This window comes from Colobus angolensis, unplaced genomic scaffold, assembly GCF_000951035.1.
Source record: "Colobus angolensis palliatus isolate OR3802 unplaced genomic scaffold, Cang.pa_1.0 Scaffold2, whole genome shotgun sequence".
Lineage (NCBI taxonomy): Eukaryota > Metazoa > Chordata > Mammalia > Primates > Cercopithecidae > Colobus > Colobus angolensis.
This window is the reverse complement of record NW_012115154.1, coordinates 173091-194535: the sequence shown is the minus strand read 5'-3', so window position 1 is coordinate 194535 and position 21445 is coordinate 173091. Positions and strand designations below refer to the sequence as shown.

Sequence of the window (21445 nt, the reverse complement as noted above, 5' to 3'; positions counted from 1 at the left end):
GGATAAAGGTCAGTATGGTGATTGGGTGAAAATACTGTGCTCATCATTGTCATGGGCACTGAGTGAGGTAAATAGTGTCCTTAGTGTCTTTATCTAGAACACGGGAGTGATCTTATATGTGTGTGTGTGTGTGTGTGTCTGAAACAATATAGTACGTGGAAAATATGTGGAAGGGGATGGAGGTAGTGGAATTGACACTGAATTGAATGCTTGTACCAACTTAACCATGTCAATTAGAATCACAGCAGTATCCCATGCTGCCTGTCAGAGCCAGTTACTCAACTGGACAACTATACCAAGTTGCAACATACCAATTATTAAAATATTAAAACATGTCCCTGCTGATAGGTGAAGAGCCACCCCTCAGAGGCCCACTTCCCCTACACCTCCAGTATTCATTCATTGGCTCATTGAATGCCACATTTCGAGCTAGTTTTGCAGGTATGATTATCCGCATTTTAGAGGTGGGAAAACTGAGCTTCAAAAAGATCATACAGTTTTATATCCCAGATTATCAGCTGGGATATTAATAGAACTGGGACTAAAAGGAAAACAAACTGTTCTTCTCTATACTTAACAGCAAATGCGTGGGGCTTTTTTCTACACCAAGCAATTCTCCAATCCTCGGTGCTACCCAAGAAACCACTTGGGTAGCCTAGAACTCAACTCATTTCTGACACTACCTGCCCAGAGTGAGCATTGGCTCTCACAAGTTAAAAGGCTCAGTCCGACAAGACTGTCCCCATTTCAGATGCCAGTTGCAAGTCTGAGGTTGTCCCCTGCAGTTCTGACCCACCAGTTATAAGTCAGGGGCTCCCACAATCCCCTCCTCAGATTGGATAATTTGTTATAACAGGTCACAAAACTTGGGGAAGCATTTACTTACATTTACTAATTTCTTTTAAAGGGTGTTGCAAAGGATACAGATAAACAGCTGGATGCAGCAGTGCCTAGAGCAAGGTGTGGGAAGGGGCACTGAACTTCCTTGTCCTCTCTGGGCACCACTCCCTCAGCATCGCCACCTGTTCACCCCCAGGGAAGCTCTCCAAACCCCTTCACTTAGGGTGTTGATGGAGGTTGCTTTACGTAGACAGTTGAACTCAGTCACCAGCCCCTCTCCCTTCCCCAGAGGAGAGGGCTGAAGTGCCACCCTCTAATTGCATGTGTGGATCCTCTGGCAACATACCCCCATCCTCCAGGAGTCACCTCATGAGCATAAATTCAGGTATAGTGGAAAAGGGCATACTGTGAATAACAAAAGATGCTCCTTTTCCCCCAGTCATTCAGAAAACTCCAAAGGTTTTAGAAGCACCGTACCAGCAGCCAGAGGAAAAGACCCAATATATATTTCTGATGTCACAATATTCCAGGGACTACACAATTCATCAATCCAAACCAACCTCTTCATTTTATGGGTAAAGAGACCCAGAGGGTTTGAGGGGCTTGCCCAAAGCCAAATGGCTGGCAGATCTCCTGTCTCAGGACACATGGAACGTGCAACTTTACGATGTCACTTCCCAGAAGTGGAGGCTGCTGTTCGGGGAGCAGTGGCCCGAACTGGGTCCTCCCTGCCAGTCCCCCTGGTGTTTGGGACACTTAGAGCTATTTAAGTTAGGCAGACTTATCCTAAGATGTGAAGCCCAGAGGACTGGAATAAGTTGGGTGGGAACTGCTGGGGTATTTGCAGAAAATTGCATGGAGGCAGGAGCAAAGGAGATGGGTCTTTTGGAAATGAGGTGGGAAAAGGGAGCAGATGAGGGACAAGATGCCGGCTGGGTTGGGAGGAAAGGACAAACATTTGATGAATGTCCGCTCACTCTAGGCCAGATGCTTTATATGTGTTAGTCTATGGAATCCCCAAAATGGTCATTTGGAAGAGGAATTTCAATCCCTATTCATCGTTAAGCCAAGCAATGATGACAGGACTTGTTCAAGACTCTGAGACTAGAGGGGGAGGAGGGAGACAGACTTACTCTCACAGTTACAGGATTCCCAGCCAGACTCCTGCTGGGTGATGAGCCTTCAAGGTGAAGATAAAGGTCTGGTTGCCCTGAGTCCCTGGGCCATGAAACAGGGCTTCAGGCTCACGCCCTGGAGGAATATGAAAGTTTCTCTGAAGTTTCCCTGGAGTGTCAGATCTGTAGGTGATTTTGTATCTGGAATCTCAGCACAAGGCAGGTCAGGATCTGGGATGCTGGGGTGGGAGGAAGGGGCAGGGTGGTGGAAGTGGTCCCTTCATGCCTTGTTGCCTAGGGAGAAATTGCCATTTTACATTTCAATTAGGAGGGACACTGGGGTCAATCAGCAGCGCCACTAGAGGGAAATGTGCCCAGCCCAGCCCTGGGCCTCTCCAATTATTATTAATGAACTTACTCTCAGAGCTGCCAACCTTTTTATATGCAAACTAGGCCTTTATGGGGCTACTGATAATCAGGACTCATTACAGAACTCATCACAAGTCTCACTAAAAATCTTACAGGGGACATGGGAGAGAGGCATTTGCTGCTGCCCATTCCTGGACAAGACTGGTCCAGCCCCCAGGCAGGGCTCCAGCCCAGCTCCGGAGGGTTTCACAGCTCCAAGTCCCCTGGACTTCAGAGGGACCCTGGCTGACTGACCAGCCCATCCTGAGGTGGTCCTGCCCATTGTTGGGAACTTGCCTCTTTCATGAAGGGCAGAAACTTGGTGACTCAGGCAGTTGGCATCTGAGTTCTTCAGCTACCAGCTCATCTGCTGATACTGAGCCCTTCTTTTGCCTCTCCTCGCCTCAGTTTCTCCTTTGCAAAATAGATGGGGTCCATGAGGGTAGTCAGAGGATTCTGAGATTCCAGTACCCTCAGTGCCTCATTTCTGGGTGGCAACATGTGGATGCGGGAGGTTGAGGGAAGAGATTCTGGGGCCTCCTGGCTCTCACTCCCAGTGCGACCAGACCCAACTCCCTCCAGGGACTGTGGCAGGAGGGAGAGTCAGGCTCCTTCCTGCTTCAGGGAGGAGAAGCTGCCCAGGGCTCAGTCAAGTGGAGCCTAGACTCACAGCAACCCCACTCTCAAGGATCTGCTCTCCTCGAGCTGCCAATATCACTCTCTTCCTACTCCAGCTCTGATGTCCATCTTTTCCACAAATCACTTCTTTCCTTTGTGTCTCACATTCCCACCTTACTAGAGCAGGGACTGAGGGAGCGGCTGTGGTAGGGGCACAGGATGGAGCTGCTAAGACTCTCCACAGGTGGCTACCTGGCGTCTCCAGAGACCCACACGCTGTAGAGCCTCAGACCACATGCAAGGTGAAGGCTAAGACCAAGGCCCCTGTTCTCTTCCTGCTGGCCCACCTCCCTGCTGCTTCTCTTCATTGTTTGGTGGCAAAATACACATATCATAACATTTACCATCTGAACTGGTTTTAAGGATACGGTTCAATGGCGTTAAGTACATTTCACATTGTTGTACAGCTGTCACCACCATCCCCAACTGAGGTGGTGTTCCTGTCAAACGACTACCCATCCTGCCTCCTCTTAGACATCACCATTCTACTTTCTGTCTCTATGAATTTGACTGTTCAAGGGACCTCCTACAAGTGGAACCCTGCAGTATTTGCCTTTTTGTAGCTGGCTTATTTCACTTAGCATAACGTCCCCAAGCTTCATCCATGTTATAGCAGAGTTTCCTCCCTTTTCAAGGCTGAGTAATATTCCATTGTATGAATAGGTCACATTTTGTTTATCCATTCATTCCTCAGTGAACACCTGGGTTGCTTCTGCTTTTTGGCTGTTGTGAATGATGCTGTTGTAAAGATGGGTGTGCAGATTTCTGAGTCTCTGTTTTCAGTTCCTCTGGGCATGTAAACCCAGGAGTGGAATTTCTGGATCTGCAGTTCCTCTTTTAGCTGTACTTCAGGATAAAGGTGTGAGCAGCCTGTAGGGGCATGGGAGGAAGGATTAGTTTAATGGGCCTGGGACACTCCCATGAAGAAAGGCTCCACTGCTGGTCCATCTGTGGACCATGGTCTTGCTCCTCCAGCTTCTTCTCTGTCTCCTAGGTTCTCTTATAGCTTTCTGTCTCCCTTTCTTGCTTCCATTTCCCCTGCCTCTCTCTCCCTCCTCTTTTCTTGTTGGATGATCAGAAAGGATAGAGGGAACAACCACTACAAATCATGGAATCATGATGGATTAAGATAAACAGGGCCTTGGAGTCCCGCTCAACTAATAGATAAGGAAATTGAGTTTCAAATGTGCTCAGAGTTTCAGAGCTCATCAGCAGCTCAGGGGTACTAGAGCTAGCTCAAGCCTTCTCCCTCTGAGCCTAAGTCTTGTTATGGTGTAGCTCGTAATGGCATGGAGATATTTGGCTCATGTTTGCTCTGGGACCTGGGAGGGACAGCTGCCAGTTGCCTAACTACCTGGAACCCCTCCCTTCCACCATTCCTCAGTGGCTTCCTTTCTGCCTTACTCTGCTAAGGACAAGTGTTAAGGTGGGGGAGAGAAGCCTCTGCTGAGAGTTGGTGGTGAGCCCATGACAAAGCACCCTCAGAAAGAACATGTGCATCATGCTTTTGATGATCAACCTGCCCAGGAACCATCTGTCTTGGCATGCCCCAGATAGAGCCACAGATGGAGGAACCTGGAGGATAGTGGGACCTGCCTGGCACAGGGGGTGCCCAGGCCATGCTTGTGTTATGGAAGGCCTCACGCCTGCCCACATCCATCAGCAGGAGCTACAATACTGACTCTCTTCCACCCAGCTCCTGAGAATACAGCAACACACCAGCTCCTACCACTCAACCGGGCAGAGCACCCACCCTCCTTCTTCTGACCTCCTTATGTCCCTAGTCCTCCCTAGACAAAGCCAATAGCCCCAGGAAAAAGGGGCCCAGTGATTCACTGTCTCCATCCTAAAGGCCATCTGGGCTCCTGTGGCTCCAGGGCTAAGTATGCCCATTGCTAGCATCTAGAAAGAGCTCAGAGTTTTTCTACTCTGAGAGGCATTTCTTTGGGGCCAGGACATCCTAAAGCTTGGTCAGAAGCTTCTGGATTTATAAAGCCTCTGGGGCCCATTCCGGAACATTCTCAAACATCAGATTCAGCCCACATAGGGAAGGCCCTCCCAGCCCCGCTGCTGCAGTCAAGACTCACATTCCAGGGACAGAGCAGGGCCCAAGGCTTTGCCTCTCTGTGGAGATTCTCACATGGTCTATCCATCCCAATTTTTGACAGCCTGGAACTTAGCAGGCAAAGAGATAATCAGTCCGCAGTGGCGGGGGGAGGCCTAGCCAGCAGAGGCAGTCTCTAGTAGGGTAGAAGGGTGCCATGAGGAGGCTACAGGAGTGTCGGAGAATTCGGATTGCATAAGGAAGGTATTCAGGGAACCCAAAGAGGGTGGGGACCACCTCAAGATATGACACTAGGACCCCAGATTCCTCAGTTTCATTTTTGTCCTCAGTGCATTGCCCACTGGGTGGGCACGAGCACCTCAGGGGTCACCTGTGGGTGTGTCCGTGGAAGGGTGGAGACAGGTAACATCTGAATTATGTCTGCAGAGGTCCTTGCTCTTTTGGTTTCCTGGCTGCCCAGCCTGAGCCATGCCCTCTGTCCCCAGGACTGCCCCCAGCTGCTGCGAGTGGACAAGATCTTGGTGCCTGTGGAGGTGATCAAGCCTATCACGCTGAAGGCCAAGAACCTCCCCCAGCCCCAGTCTGGGCAGCGTGGCTACGAATGCATCCTCAACATCCAGGGCAGCGAGCAGCGGGTGCCCGCCCTGCGCTTCAACAGCTCCAGCGTACAGTGCCAGAACACCTCTGTGAGTCACCCAACCCTGCCCACAGCCAAACCAGGCCCCCGCCCCGCCCACATCCCTGTCATTTTCTAGGGGCCAAATCAGCTCAGTCCTGCAGTCATTTCCTCAACATGCACAAAACTGCCACCTGCTTCCGCCATGCCTGCTGGCACATCCCAGCGCCACAACACCTGCCCCAGCAACGTGCTGGGTTCTGAGGTCACCCAGGGCCTGGCCGTAGTTGTAAATGTTTGTAAAGGTTGTCCGTGCAAGACAGGATTAGAAGGGATATTGGACCAGCTGTGGAGCTGTGAGCCCTGTTTGTGGGCAGATGCTGGGCTCCAGGAACCTTCATGTCCATCCTCTTTCCTGAGAAGCTCTGAAAGCCCTGTGCCCTGCCTTCTCAACAAGCCCCAAAGACATCCCACCACCTTCACATCTACATAGAGGCTGTTTTTCAGCAGAGAAGGCTTCTGAGACAGACCAAGCATTGGCAGGAGGAAACAACAAAAGGGAAGGAGCTGGCCAGGAGCGTGCTGCTTAGATCAGCACAAACCCTGCCCAATGTGTAGCAAATCCACACTAAGCCCAAGCCCTGTCAATGAGTGGTCAGCAGTCCCCAGGCTGCTGACAGCTGTCTACCTCATTCCTAGGTACCCCACAGTGAACCCCACCTGTGTATCACCTTTCCTGCCCACTTCCCTTCGCACCTGCCATGTTGCCTTTCCAGCTACTGCTCTGGTCTCTCTCTGACTTTCTGGGCTACCTTCTTTGTGCCCAGATGCTCAGAGACAAATACTAGACACATAGATTCAGAACATTTTCAAGTCATAGAAACTTTAAAGTTTTTCTTCACTGCACAAAAGAGAAAGTGGAGGCCTGGAAGCAGGGGCAGATCTAGATTTGTGGGGTGAGACATACCATTTGGAGACCTTCTTTAAGACTGAAATATAATAAGTACAAAATTAGATACGTAGGCCTTAAAAGGGGCTGTGTGTGCGAGTGTAGGCCCAGAAGCTGAAGCTCTATTCACTTTGGGGTAATGCATCCCAAAATGTGCCAGAAGGTAAGTGACTTGCTCAGGGTCACACAACTAGTGAGTGGCAGAGGTGGCCTGGATTTGAGGGCCCCTCCTGTGTCACACTGCTTCCCATGTATTCTTCTAGTTGCTCCTGGGCACTTACATACAGTGTCTGTATTTGGAGATGTGATGTGTGACCAGGAAAGTCCCAGACAAAGGATTTCGTGGGACACCCCACTCTTCCTGCAGGAAGTAGTCCAGGGGGAAATGGAGCCCAGAGAATCCTACACACTTTCCCTAGGTCACTCAGCGTTACAGGGATAGAGCTGGTCGCTGCTCTCACAACCTCTGAAACCCCAGATGTTGTTCCCACGGCATCCCGTGTGCCCATCCCCCTCCTGCCCTGGTGGCCAAGCTATTTTTCAGATTTCCGCAGCACTCCAGATTAAATCTGCAAACAAAGGAGATATTAAACACCTCCTGTTTCCCCATAAATTCTGAGTTCAAGCAGATCAGCCCCAAGCGTTTGGCTCAAGTCATTCTCTCCAAAACAAGATGCTCCCTATAGAAAGAGACCTGCATCTGGACCTCACATTTGACTCTGTAGAAGGCTGGTGAGGATCTCAAACCATGGAGAAAACAGCCTTGTTTCTTCAGAGAAGCTGCCCCAAGGATCTGGGGATGTCAGGAGGGTGGATAGAGCCTGCAGTCCTCAGATGGCTGTGCCCTCAGTTCCCCAAGAGAGGGACACAGGTGTCATAAAACTGGGCCCCATGGCCTGGGCTTTGGTTGACTCCATTAATAGACAAAGATCCTCCAGACAACAGTGTGAGTTGTCTTCTAGACCCCTTGGTCAGAAGTTCTTTTGTGCCCTGGGGACTAACTTTAGCTTCCAAGAAGCTCGCTGGGACCCTCTGCCATTCTGTTGACTGCCAGAATTGGAAGTAGATTGTGTTGAAATGTCCTCAGCATTTCCCAGGCCAAGAGCTGCCTGACCAAATGAGTCCTTAGCCATCACAGGGAACTCCCCAAACATGGGTGCGAAATCAGAGCCTCCTGGGAACAAGAGCACAAACAGGGTCTCAGCAGCGCCAGGCAGGTGAGTGCTGTCTCCTCCTTCATGGTGTCCCTATGGGGTACCTGGTGCTGGCATCCTGGTCGGCACCCATGGGAAAAGGAAGGGAACGACTGGGCTCCAGTGTGCACACTGTCAGATGTTGAATCCTTGGACCTCAAGAAATCAGCGAGTGACATAGCTCCACCCCTGGGAATTTCACATCTGGAAGCCTGATATCCCAGGACACAGTGGTCAGTTCTACTTCCAGCCCCTGTTGGCACTGGAGCTGGAGGCCTGGAAGCTGCGATTCCCTTCGCCAAGGAGAGAACCTGAGACTGAAGCTCTTGGCCTGTGCCCTGCCCCCAACTCGGGACCTGAGGAGAGCTCCCGCTGTGCTCTGGCCCTCTGGAGTTCAGAGCTGTGGCCTCCCCATCCACCATGGGCCAGGTGTAGGTGCCCCCAGGTCACTGCTTCCAAAGCAGCTCAGCTGACTTTGCCTCCATGACTTTTTAATTTTGACACCATTAGTTGTAGGAGAGGTGATTTCTCTACCATTTTAAAGTCTGATAAAAAAAAAAAAAAGTGAGGCAACAGGAGGGATACCCCTCAGATAGAAGAATGTAGGAGGAGTCCCCTCTGCTTCCTAGGACCCACTGGAATCACATAGTTCTGGAGGGCTCAGCTCTGCCATTTCCCAGGAGCCTCTCTTTTCATGGGGGACAGTGGAATCCCAGTTTAAATGCTGGTCTGGGTCAGGTTGCTGCTTGCCATCAAGCGATTTCCATCAAACATCTTTGCAGTCATGATCGGAGCAACCCTCCCCCACCATAGTTACAGAAAACAGGGTACCTTCAGGCAAGAATAGACCTGAGAGAGTATCTACTTAATCCTGTTATGGATGAGGTCTCCAAGGCCCAGAGAGGGCAGGTGACCATCTCCAGATCACATAGCAAGTAAGGCACAAATTGAGAACTTGAATCCAGTTTTATAACATAACCCCTAATCACAGGTTGAGCAAAGAACAGCAGCGAAGGGCACTTTCTACCCCAGCTTTGGTGTTATTCCTGGGAGTATGGTCTGATCAGCCTCAAAGAGGATTGTGTGGAAGAAGAAATTATTTCATTTCCTAAATCCATGAACAATCAAAACAGCATTGGACAAGGGATCTAACAAAGAAATCCATGAGTTTGTGATGGCAGAAGGAGGTGGGTGATAAATTAGTCTCAGAGGAGAGCAGAGAAAAAAGAAGAAAATTCAGTGTGGGAGTGACACTGGGCTGGGGTGGTGGAGCCACTTCCAACCCCATTATGCGGGGACAGGCCTTGAGCCAATGGCTGCAGCCCCCAGGGGCTAGTGGGAGGAGGACAGAGCGGACTCACAGGTAGCAGTTGAGGGGAAGCAACTGTAGGTATTCGTGGCCCACTTTAGACCAAGGCTCTAGGAAAATGTCAAGTGCTGCTAATAATAGTGCATGGCCACCAGCTCTCAGAGGCTGCCAATCACGCCAGTGAGTGGGCTGCAAAGGGCATCTGGCTGGCTGAAGTGCTGGTCTTGAGGGCCGGCGCCAGGCCCAGCTTCCGCGGACTCATGTGGGCCTCTGGTTTTTTCTTGGCACCTTCATTTACCACGTGCAAAACAGGGATAGGGGAGCAACAGGAAGAGAACTTGCCCCCTTTCTACTTTACTGGGACACAGCTGAAAAGGGGTCAGCAGAGCCCTCTGGACTAGAGATGGACACAGGGTACATACCAGCTTCTTGTGTAGCATTAGGTTGTTGAGATTTGTTTGCCCAAATGATAGAACTTTCTGGCAAAATATCTCAGATCTCGGGACAAGGGACTGGCTGGAGGAAAGAATGTCTCAGTTATATCGAGGTCTCATTTTTACTTTAGAAGTAGAAGCTGAGGTTCACACTTTCCCAAGGTAATGGGGAAAGTCATCCATTAGCCCGGCATGGTGTGCCAGACCTTGATTGAGACACTTAACCTCCCAGCCTCCAGGAGCCTGGAGCCTGTCCTCCCCGGGCTCTGAGCTTTGTGCAGATTAAATGCCCGCTGATTACAGAGAGCTATATAAATGCTAAGTGGAGTGGAGATGGGGGGATCCTGGGGGATGGGAGCCTGCGGTCCAGGCTCCCAGCTGTCTGCAGAGGCAGAGAGGCTCCGTCTGCCATGCCCACCCCTTTCCCCTACCCTGCCCCAGGCACATTGCAGGTCATCCGCAAGAGAGAGAGCCTCCAGGAACAAGGGAAACTTCCCTAGAGACAGAGGGGGACTTGGGGGGAGCACATGGGGTTAATGATTTCTCTAATATTTCATAGTTGTGATCCCAGGATTGGGGGAGAGAAAGAAATGCCCAGCACATGTGATCCTAATGTCTTTTTTATTTTCAATTTCTTCAAAGAGAAAATTCATGCTTGCACACATGCACACACACACATACATACCAGAACACATAAGCACATAAGCATTCTCATCTGCATACATCCCATACATATTAAGGGTCTGGCACAGAAACACTCAATGCATGGCTGCTATTATTTTTCTGCACAAACATAAACATAAGCAATACGAATATAGTTTTGCATAGCATCCCCAACTGTATGCACATAGACTAAAATACAAAATCACATTTGAGTGCTTAGACTATGTGACAGATACTATGCTCAGATGCTGTGCGTGATCTTGAATCCTTACCCCAATCCAAGGAGATGTGAACTGCTTTGAATTCCCACTTTACCAATGGGGAAACTAAGACGTGGATTATCTGCTCACTTCACACAGCTGGTCACGGGCAGAACCACTTTGTGGAACTGTGTGTGTCTGTGTGTCTATGTGCATGTGCATTTATGGACACATAACATGGAGATGTGTGCTAACCTCTTCTCAAGTCAGCAGGCACATAAACACGTGTGTACACAGATGCTCACATGCATACGTATGTAGGATTCTTTGCCTTCCTCTCTGTGGGATGTCAGGTCCTTCCTGAGAGGGGGCTTGAGGATTTATTCATCTTTGGCTAACACACTCCTGGTCACCACCTGCTGCTTCCACTTTGTGTCCTGGCCAGACCCAGGCCTGAAAGCAGAAGCCAGGCTCCCATTCTGACATAGCCACTGCCAGTATCCCTCCTAAAGGTCAGAGCTCTGCCCGCCCCAGCACTGCCTCCAGGTGATCAAATGGTGCTCAGCTTGGGGTGGAACAGCCAGCCCTGCCCAGAGTCGTCCAGACAGCAGTTTGAAGCCTGTGGGGATCACCTTTCCCCACTGGGACCTTCAAGGAGAGAGATGGGAAGGATGGGAAGAAATTGAATGTGGCTGGAGGAGGGAATTGGAAGCCTGAAAGTTTCTCTCTATCTCTCTCTCTCTCTCTCTCACTCACTCACACACACACACACACACACACACACACACACAGAAGGAGGGAGGAAGGGAGGGAGGTCATCCCCCTCTTATACCCTTCTCCCTCCACAGGGGCAGTCCATCTACCTCCCTACTTCTAACAGATTGCAGAGATTCTCTAACTTTTTAATCAGCACCAGAATCACAGGGTAGTTCTCAAAATGCTCCCCATCTCCAGAGATTCCAGTCTGGCAGATCTGGGATGGGCCCTGGAATCTGCATTTTAGTAGGCCCCGGGTGGTTCTGATGAAGGAGTCCATAGACCACACTAAGAACCACCAGTCTAAAGTAGAAGAGGTTTTCAGGAAACGTAGGACCACCCAGCCTGACCTAGCTGCAGAGACAACCTCTGGGGAGTTGATGATTGAGTTCTATGATGATCAAAGTCTCCACTGTGGTTTCTGCAGGGCTAGGAACCTTTGCTTTACTCTGTGAGCTTGGACCCTGGCCCTGGCCCCAGAGCCATTGTTCACAAGACAGATTCAACGAGGGGGACGCAGTGCATCCATTGTGGGACAAACAACGAACATGGCCCTCTAGCCACGGCACACGTCGCCAGGGAGGGAGTTAGAACTCTGGACACTGGGGCAGGGCCAGAAGTGACTGGAGGCACGTCCTCCTGCGGTTGCTGTATGAGGGCAACGTCAAGTCACAGTTTGTTCTCATGGGAGCACATTCCATAACTCAGGAATTTAGGGTGATTTCCTGCACTGAGGATTATAACGTCTCCTTTAGAAGCTCCTACAAACAGGGTGCAGACCTGTCCCTGCCCAGAGGCAGAGGTGTGGACAGTAGCCCTCTGAGATTCTTCTCAGATGTGTTTTCCCATTACCTGTGGCCACCCTCCCTCTCCATGAAGGTGCCATGGCCAACTTGGAGGAGGAAGCCTCCACAGCCTCCCGTGATACCCATCAATATCACCCTAGCGAAGCCCTCCAAATTTTTAATTCAAATTAAATTTGAATTAAAAGAGCCCATGAGTTCTGCAAACATAACTTCAAACCTGGTCCTCTGGACTAACTTCTTTCAACAAATTGCCAGGCCTCAGCCCCTCCTATGCAGAAAATCTGTCTCAGTTCCATTCCTCCATCCCACCCCATGTGGCGAGCAGAGTCGGGTGGAATAATGAGAAAATCACCAGGTAGGGGTTGGAAATTGCTGCCCAGGGTGGGCTCTAGGTTCCTCTGCTAACCCTCTTTCTCTGGAGACTGAGATGGGTCTACTATGGGAAGGCAGACTAGGGGCCATCATGCCTGGGGACTGCCCCCTCCACCAGCATCTTCAAGCCAGCACTTCCCTCTTCTCTCCACCCTTCACCTCCTATCTCTTAGCCAGGCAGGGGAGCAGGACCCTGAGGGGCCCTCCAAGGACAGGAGCACAACAGGAATCTGGGCGTGAGCCTGGCTTTGAGCTAGTGACTACCTGCAGCATCCAGGCCCAGATTCCCATATTTGCCCTCCAGAATCCTCAGGATTTCCCCCCTCACCAACAAGCTCCCATCTAGTCCTCTTTTCTCTTAACCTCTGCCTCTCATGCCCCTAGGGTGTAGTCCCCTCATTTCTTAGTCTCTGTAACCACCATCTTGCCTGGGAAGTGATCACCCCTCCCCAGGTCTTTGGAAAAGCATCCACCTATCCTGGACATTTCCTGGAAATTAGAGTTCCCCAACCTAATTGCAGACTTGGGAGGGCCTAGGGACCAGGGTTTCCCCGGGCAGCCCGGGAGGAAGTAGACTCTTCCCTCAGTTTTACCTCTCAGGAAAGCCCAGGGGGTGGGAACAGGCCTCTTGCCTGTGACCCACAGGAGATGAGCTAGTGGCTTGCTCCCATCTGCTCCTTGAGCTGGCATCCACAGGGGCATGCTTGGAGGCCTGGCCCACCCCTGTGTTGTCTTCCACTCCCTCTAATACACACTTCCCCACCTGTACCCACATGTGCCTGCGCATACTTGTGTGCACACGGGTAGACACAGGCACAGTTTTGGCAAGTCCTTAGCTCATGAGCTCTTAACAGCCCTAGGCTGATCCTTTGGGCCGTCTCTAGAACTCTCTGTGACCCCACTTTCTTCTTTCCTCCTCCCCGACCTGGCTGCAGTATTCTTATGAAGGGATGGAGATCAACAACCTGCCCGTGGAGTTGACAGTCGTGTGGAATGGGCATTTCAACATTGACAACCCAGCTCAGAATAAAGGTGTGGAAGGGCTGGAGCCTGGCAGGGGAGGGAGGGGAAGGGATGGGGTAGAGAGGGAAGGAGCTGCTCTGCATTCTCGCAGGTGTCATTCTGCCCCCACCTCCTGGTGGCTGTCCCTCTCCCTCTGAGTCCCTCCCTCACAGCCTCTCCAGCATCTGTGCTTCTCCGTTACTTCTTGAGCATGGGCTCTGTACAGCTTGACCTGAGCTGGTGGCTTCTGGGAGGAGGTGGCATGTAGAGGACTTCCTGGGAAGGGCTGCTGAGTGCTGTGTGAACAGAGTTCCCAGAGCTTCCCATTTCAGTCCCTCTGCTCTGGTCTGGACTTTCTTTCTGGTTCTTTTTTGCATCAGAACGGCTAAGGGGGCAAAGCTGCCTTTGTGCCCCATTGCCCCAGGCTGGGACTGCACTCTTTGTCCCTCTCTGGGCCCCTCCTGTCCCCACTGCCGTTCCCAAGCACCCCTTGCCCTTGCCCTTCCCCTCTGCAGTTCACCTCTATAAGTGTGGAGCCATGCGAGAGAGCTGCGGGCTGTGCCTCAAGGCTGACCCAGACTTCGCATGTGGCTGGTGCCAGAGTCCAGGCCAGTGTACCCTGCGCCAGCACTGCCCTGCCCAGGAGAGCCGGTGGCTGGAGCTGTCTGGTGCCAACAGCAAGTGCACGAACCCCCGCATCACAGAGGTAAGCCGGGGTCGGGCCTCCTGCTCCAAATGGACAGGCTCCAGGTTGCTGCGCCACACCCTGTGGAAACTCTGCCCAGCCTTGGTGTCGGTCACCCAGTGGTCACCGGGTGGACTTGGTTGCTCCTCCTGGCTGGGTGGTGCCCTAGTTTTCCTTCATGGCTTCCCTGGAAGCTTAGGCTTAGATCAGAGACTCTTGTTGGGGCTCGACTGTCCTGTTGGAATCTCCAAGGAGCTGGGTCAGGAAGGACTCAGTCCTTGCCAGTCCCTTCCTTTGTCTGTAAAAGCCTCGGTGGCAAGGCCTGAAGTTCCACTGGTGGCACCCTCACCAAGTGTCAGCCCATGACTGGCGGTTGCATGGGCGTTGGGGCACAGCCCGGCTCTGGGGAGGTGAAGAAGGTCACAACAGAGAGGCCTTCGAACTCCGCCAAAACAAGCCCTGAGCTGTAAGATGGAGCACAGTTTAGGGGGACCAATGGGACACAGGCCATGGAGCAAAGACCCAGGGAGGAACACAGGGAAGAGCTAAACATGCAGACACTGGGTCCCAGAGAACAGGGTTTGAATCCAGGCTCCACCAACTGTTTGCTGGGTACCTAGGTGTGGCTACTATCTCTACACCTCACCTTCCTCACATGTGTGGTGGGCCTCAGCATCCCACTTACACGGGAGTTGGAAGAATTTCATGCGCACCTGCAGGCAAGGTACCTCACTCCGGGCCCAGCGCATGGGGATCTCACCAGGCTCCTCCTCACTCATCATCATTGATAAAATCATTCCCAGGGATGTCTAAGCCAAGGAAATCACTGCCCCTGGAGTTAATTTAAGTAGTCCTGTCTCTTCTCCTCTAACTCCTCTACTCTTCCAGCATGGCAGGAGTCCCTTGCTCCCTCTTAAAATAAAAAAGAGGACTTCATCTCTCTCTCCACATGCTCCTCCCCCGTGGCACCATGGCATCTGTGGCACCATAGCATCTGTGCCTCCAGCTCAGGGCTGAGCACACAGTAGGTGCTCAATACCTCTTTACCATTGTGGATGCTGGTCAGGATTATGAAGCAGCTGGAAGAGGGGGAAGGAGAGAAGATAAAGACTCAAGTCTCTGCCTCAGTGAACAGTGAGGACGAACTGGTACCAGGCTTTGTGCACGGTTTCACAAATACACACAGTACGTGATCACTTAACAGTGGCAGGCAAAAATAAAGGCCATATATATGTGTGATGGCTAATAGTTGCACCGCACCTTTATACCCCATACCTTGTCAGTCCAAACAACCACCTGTTCTATTGGAGTCCCAGAGCTGCCGTCACAAGGTACTGCAGACTAGGCAGCTTGCATGACAGAAATGGATCATCCTGTAGTTCAGGAGGTAGACAGTTAAGGTCAAGGTTTTAGCAGGGTCGGTTCCTCTTGAGGACTGTGAGGGAAGCATCTGTTCCCCATCTCTCTCCTTGGCTTGGAGATGACCATCTTCTCCCTGTGTGGCTTCCCATCATCTTCTCTCTGTGCATTTCTCTGTGGCCAAATTTCCCTTTTTCATGAGATCATATTGTACCAAAGCCCATCCTAATGGTCTCCTTCAAATGTAATTGCCTCTGTAAAGACCCTGTCTTCAAATAAGGACACATTCTGAGACACTGGGGCTAGGACTTCTCCCTGTGACTTTGGTGGAATCACAGTTCAAACCCATAATGTCTCCCAAGGCCAGGGTTATCATCAGGTTATTATTCTCTTCTAGACAGAGGCTAATGCTCAGAGAGGCACACATACTCTAACCAAAGTGTCAGTAACATGGTCCTGAATCCCAGGTCTCCTGAGTAATGTTCTCCTAGGTTATTGTTCTCTTCCACTACAATGGTGAGACTTCACACCCCCACTCACAAATTGTGCATGTGCACCAGGGATGTGTGAAAGCAAGATTATTGGGTTTTGTGGATGAACAGCCTCACCCAGCAAAGCAGCCCCTTGGGGTGGCCCTCAAAATGTGCCCCATGCTTCAGATCCTTTATCCTCCACCTTCCTGCCTGTACAGGCTCTGAGAGTTTCTCTCAGTCCCCACTTCAGTCTCTTGCACGGTAGGAATCTAAACAGTGATTCTCAGACTTGGAAGAAATATTTGCAGAATTAACCTACAGAATGATCTAGGATAGGAGGACAGCTGGACCTCTCCTCTCCCCACACTGGGGCCCATGTCCTCCCTTCCCAGTCCCCACCCCTCACCCTCACGCCTCCTCTGTGGAACGGCTCCTCCCAGAGCCCTCAACAAGAAACCAACCCGGGGGGCTGCTGTGTACGGCAGTGTGTCTGGTGCTATTGGTGGAACTTGCTTTCTTCTTGGCCTGGGTCCAAGAAAATCACAGGGAGGAGATGGCAAATTAAACAAATCTCCCTGTGACAGAGGCTATTTACTGCCTCCATACTGGTGTTGGCCCTAGGGGAACCCGGGGAACTATGAAGTGGGCCAGAGATAAAATTCCTTTTCAGTATGACAAGCTAGGGCTAGAATATCATGGGGACACCACTGCCAAGTGCCAGTGGCACTTTGGGGACTGGCCAGGGAGACATGGGAAGAACACAGACTCTCCCTCCAACCTTCCCCATGTCTGTCCACATCCCTCTCATAGAAATGGGCCTATGTCTCCAGGGAAGCTGTTTTTCCACTGCAATGGGAATACACTTATACACAGGCTCACACCCTGCATGCGCTCACTCACAATCACACCCACCCTCACGGGGATGTGTAGGCGGTGGGAGATAGCTAGACTGTGGCAGGTAAGCCGTCTCACCTGGAGAAGTTGCCACTTGGTGGGGAGGGCAGCACAGCCTAGTTTCTTCTGCTTCCCCCTCCTTTCACCCTCACCCCGGGTTGGAATTCCCACTTCTGGCCCTGCAGGGTTGAGGAGAGTCGGATATGCTGGAAAGGAATAGAGAGAGAATCTCTGAGCTCCTTCCATTCTAATCCTGCTGACATTGGCTAAGGTCCAGGTGCTGGTGCTCACAGGCGCCAGGAATGGAAGCACGCCCTTCTCTGGCCCATGAAACGCCAGGATGAGATTGTGTTAACTGTACAGCCCCCACCTCAAAGCAGGCACTTGGATGTTGAGTCCTCACATTTTAATCATGGGTTTTTGACATGGATTTAGGAGAGAAAGCCAGTACACTTTGACCTGTGTACGAGGATAAAATTTAAATTAAACCTAAATCCATGTGGTACCAGGCCAAACAACAAAGGCAAAGGAGTTGTGACAAATGCTGATAATAATTCCGGAAAGATGTTTGGACAGTTGTAGGTTTTATTACAGTGACGATGCAAGACATGAAGATTGTAATGTTACTGAAAATCCCACAAGGAGGGGTGAGACAGACCTGCTCCTAGAGACTCAGGATCAGAGGAGGAGGGCGTTGGGGGTGGGAAGGATGAGGGACAGGCACAAAGAATTGTTGCCATGTAAGTGTCACAAAGAAGGTATCTTGGAATTTAAGTGGAGAGAGGAAGAACACAGGGTTGTGGGGCTGTGTCATTTGAGAAGCATCTTGAGAGGTGGGTAGGGTCACATACGCGTAGAGGGCTCTGGGTGGATAGCAGGGGTTTTTATTTTCCTTGAGAGTAGAACCAACACAAGCAAATGCTAGAAGGCATGAGTCCCAGTTTTCTATGAATCACCCAGTAGCATTGCTGGTTACGTTCCATCCCCTCCTTTCTTCTTCTATGAAATGGGAAGATGTACCATAGGCTTTGGATATTGCTCCTAGGGACACACACAAACACGGACTGTTTTCCTAGAAGCTACTATGCATTGATTACCACAGGCTTTGGGTGCCCTTGGGGACTTCGAGCCACTCAGGAACTCTGGGGCAGACGAGAGAAGAGCCAGCAGCCTCTCCTGGCCTCATCAACAAGTGAGTGATGGCAGTATCTTGGTGTCTGTCTAATTACTTCTCTTCCTCCCTCTAGATAATCCCAGTGACAGGCCCCCGGGAAGGGGGCACCAAGGTCACTATCCGAGGGGAGAACCTGGGCCTGGAATTTCGCGACATCGCCTCCCATGTCAAGGTGGCTGGTGTGGAGTGCAGCCCTTTGGTGGATGGTTACATCCCTGCAGAACAGTAAGTGAAGTTGCCCAAAGCACAGGAGGAACAGGGGAGGGAAGATAGCTTAGTATTAGGGATATTCTGGTCAGCAACTAGGTGCAAGTCAGAGCTTGTGGGGGAGAATCACCCTAATATTCTAGAGTTGGAGGGTGGACTCCCACAAGTCCCTGCCTGCTCAGCTAGCTAGCTGCCATACTGGGGAAAGTGTAGAGAGGAAAAGGAGAAATAGCTGGGAGAGAAAGGTGACTGTTACCTACCTGGGGTATAAGGCTGCATGGAAGGAAGGGAGACAAAACAAAACGAAAATCTGCAAGAGAAGTGTAAGTCCAATTCCTTCTGCTCTCCCCAACTTCCCACTCACATCCTCCCCCACCCCGCCAGCACTGATCCTGTGCTACTCTCTGTGGAAACTGACAATGAAATTCACACCCACTCTCAGGCTTGTGGGTGCCTTAGGTTATTTTTCTCTTTGAAAGTCTGCTGGCCCACTGAATAGGTCATTCAACAAATGACCTTGAACTGTAACCCATCTAGTAGAGGAGGTTCGTGAATCATGCATGGCCTTGTAAATAAGTAAGCACCATCTTCCAGCCCAACAAACACAACTATGAAAATGTTTACCAGCACTATAGAATCTATATTCCATATCGTCTTTGTTGCACCTCCTGGAGTGAAATCTTGTCACTTGTGCTGTATGCATAAATTATTGACTCTTCACAAGGCCTCCCCTAGGTATGTGAGTACAGTTTCCATTTCTGCTCCTGGGTCTTGCCTAGGTTTACTGATTCTGAACCATCACTACCGCCATCCTCAATTCCTCCTGATTTCCATGAGGTCTCCCCAAGATGCTCATAGCAGATCAGATGGTTTAAGGATCTAGTCTTGGTAGGACTCACCTCTCTGGTCCATCATCAGTTAGTTACCAAAAGATCTTTCTATGGCTCTTTCAACTTTCTGACACCTTTCTGGAATGAAACCAAACTAGGCCACTGCTAATATATTGTGATTTGAGGAATTTTTAAATATCCGACTTTGGATTTACATACCCAGATATCAAAAGTATTATGAAGCCACATGATTAAAATAATGTGATACCAGTTAGATCAGTAAAGTAAGATAGAGGACCCAGAAAAAGAATGCTGATGCATACAAATTTAGTTTGTAATAGAGGTGATATTTCAAATCACCCAAGGAAAGATCATTCAATAATTGATGCTGGTTAACTCCCTGGAAAAAGTACAATAGCAGATCCTTATTCCACATTATACACCAAAATGAATTCCAGATGGATTAAAGAGTTACGTTTAAAAAATGAAACTGTGAAAGGATTAGAAGAAAATGCAGGTGGAAATTTACTTGATTTCAAGAAGGCGAACTTGTGCAAAGTATAACTGCAACAGAGGAAATTATAAAGAAAAAGATTAGGGGATTTGAGTACTTAAAACCTTAAAACTTGTGCATCAAAAATCATTGCAAGCAAAATAAAAATGTGAATGATAAACTGGGAGTCTGGTTACATCCTATTACAGTTAATAAATACTTTTTCTTTATATATAAAGAGCTTTTATAAATAAAAGGCAAAGATCACAAAATGATCAAAGAGCATGAACATACAATTTATGAGATTAAAAAAGAACCAAAAGTCATACGAAAAATAAATGTTTAACGGCAGTAGTAATCAATGAAATGCAAATTAAAACACTAGGGAGTGGTTAGTGAAAGTTAATGCCCAGTGCAGGAGAGGCGTGAGAAGTAGCTGACTCCTTCACTCATGGTGCAAGGGGAAATTGGGACAAACTTTCTGGAAGGAGATTTGGAAATGTGGGTCCAAGGCCTTTAGCCTGGCCATCACACTTCTAGAACTTTCTCTAAATAACCAGAATACACAACTATTTATTTTTAAGAATGCTTATTTCAGCCTTATTTATAATAGTAAAAACTCAGAAGTGATTTACATGTGTAAAAACAGGGAATTCATCAATTCAGTAAATTATTGTATAAGCACAGGAAAGAAAACTACACAGCCATTAAATCTGATATTATGAAGAATCATGACTAGGCATATACTCAAAGTATATTAAGTGAGAACACAGGTTCTTGGAACACAGGTTACAAGCATAATATAGAGTTTCGAATCAGTTTTGTGAAAGAAAATTAAGACTGACTACAGTCTTAAACGTTGACATTGGATATTTCACGTGGGTACAAGGCAGTGTGGCATGGTACATAGGCAAGAACTTGGACTTTACAAGGAGATTCCTGGGACTGGAGCCCTGTCTCTGCCACTTACTAACTGGGTGAATGTAAGCAAGTTGCTCAACATTTTATTTGCCTCAGTTTCTTCATTTATAAAATGAGGATAATAATGGCATCTACCCCATGGTCTTATGGAAAATTACATTCTCAATGGTGCAACTGGGGGTTATGTAAGTATGACAAGTGCTTTCACGTACTTTCTATTTTTTTTAAACACCAAACATGCAATAATTATGTGATCTGGATAGCAAGGTATTACTTGTTCTGGAACCTTACTCAAAAGTTGTTTCTAAGAGAAACATAACACATAGAAGCCACAAAGTAAAAGAACAACCAACTTAACCACACAAGTGCTTTTAAACTTTAGTGTGGCAAAAGACATTGGAACCACAGTTGAAAGATGACAAGCAAGGAGAAAATCATTGCAATATTTATAACAGACAAAAGTTAATACTCCTAATTCAGACAATCTATCAGCAAGAAAGAGGGCTTCACCAGAAAAGTCAAAGGAAAGGCTATATGAGATTTTAAAAACACACCCATGTGAAAAAATATAAAACCTCACTCATAATTTGTGAAATAAAAATTAAAATTAAAATGAGATCCCCCCACCCCCCGCCATTGGATTGTTCATATCTGGTGTTGGCGAAAGAGCAGACCATCGATAGAAGTGCATAGTCTAGACTTCTTGGAACGTTATTTGGCTCTACCTACCAAATATTAAATACGCAAACTGACCCAACAGTTTCCTTCCAGAAATCTATCCTACTATACAGTGCCTAAGGATGTGTGTGTCAGTTGGTTCATTTTGCAGAATAATTTGGAGTAGCAGAAAAATCAGGACAAGTAAACGTTCATCAATAGGAAGATGGTTGTGTAAATGATAGTGCAATCATCAGAGGAGGCACTGTGAGGCTGCTGAAAAGAAAAATGTCGAGCTGTGTCTATAGAGATGGGAAGGAAGGTCCACGCTATTGTGCTGAGCAAA

General features: G+C 49.2%; 1 protein-coding gene across 2 annotated transcripts in view; it reads left to right on the top strand.

The window, feature by feature from the left end:
• Nucleotides 1-21445, top strand: part of PLXNA4 (plexin A4) — a 516386-nt gene that overhangs the window by 423880 nt on the left and 71061 nt on the right. For both annotated transcript variants that reach the window (XM_011941209.1, XM_011941210.1), the window contains 4 exons: nt 5592-5792; nt 13340-13436; nt 13922-14112; nt 18065-18216. In XM_011941209.1, the coding sequence (XP_011796599.1) occupies nt 5592-5792; nt 13340-13436; nt 13922-14112; nt 18065-18216 (641 nt within the window). The remainder of the gene's footprint in view (nt 1-5591; nt 5793-13339; nt 13437-13921; nt 14113-18064; nt 18217-21445) is intronic.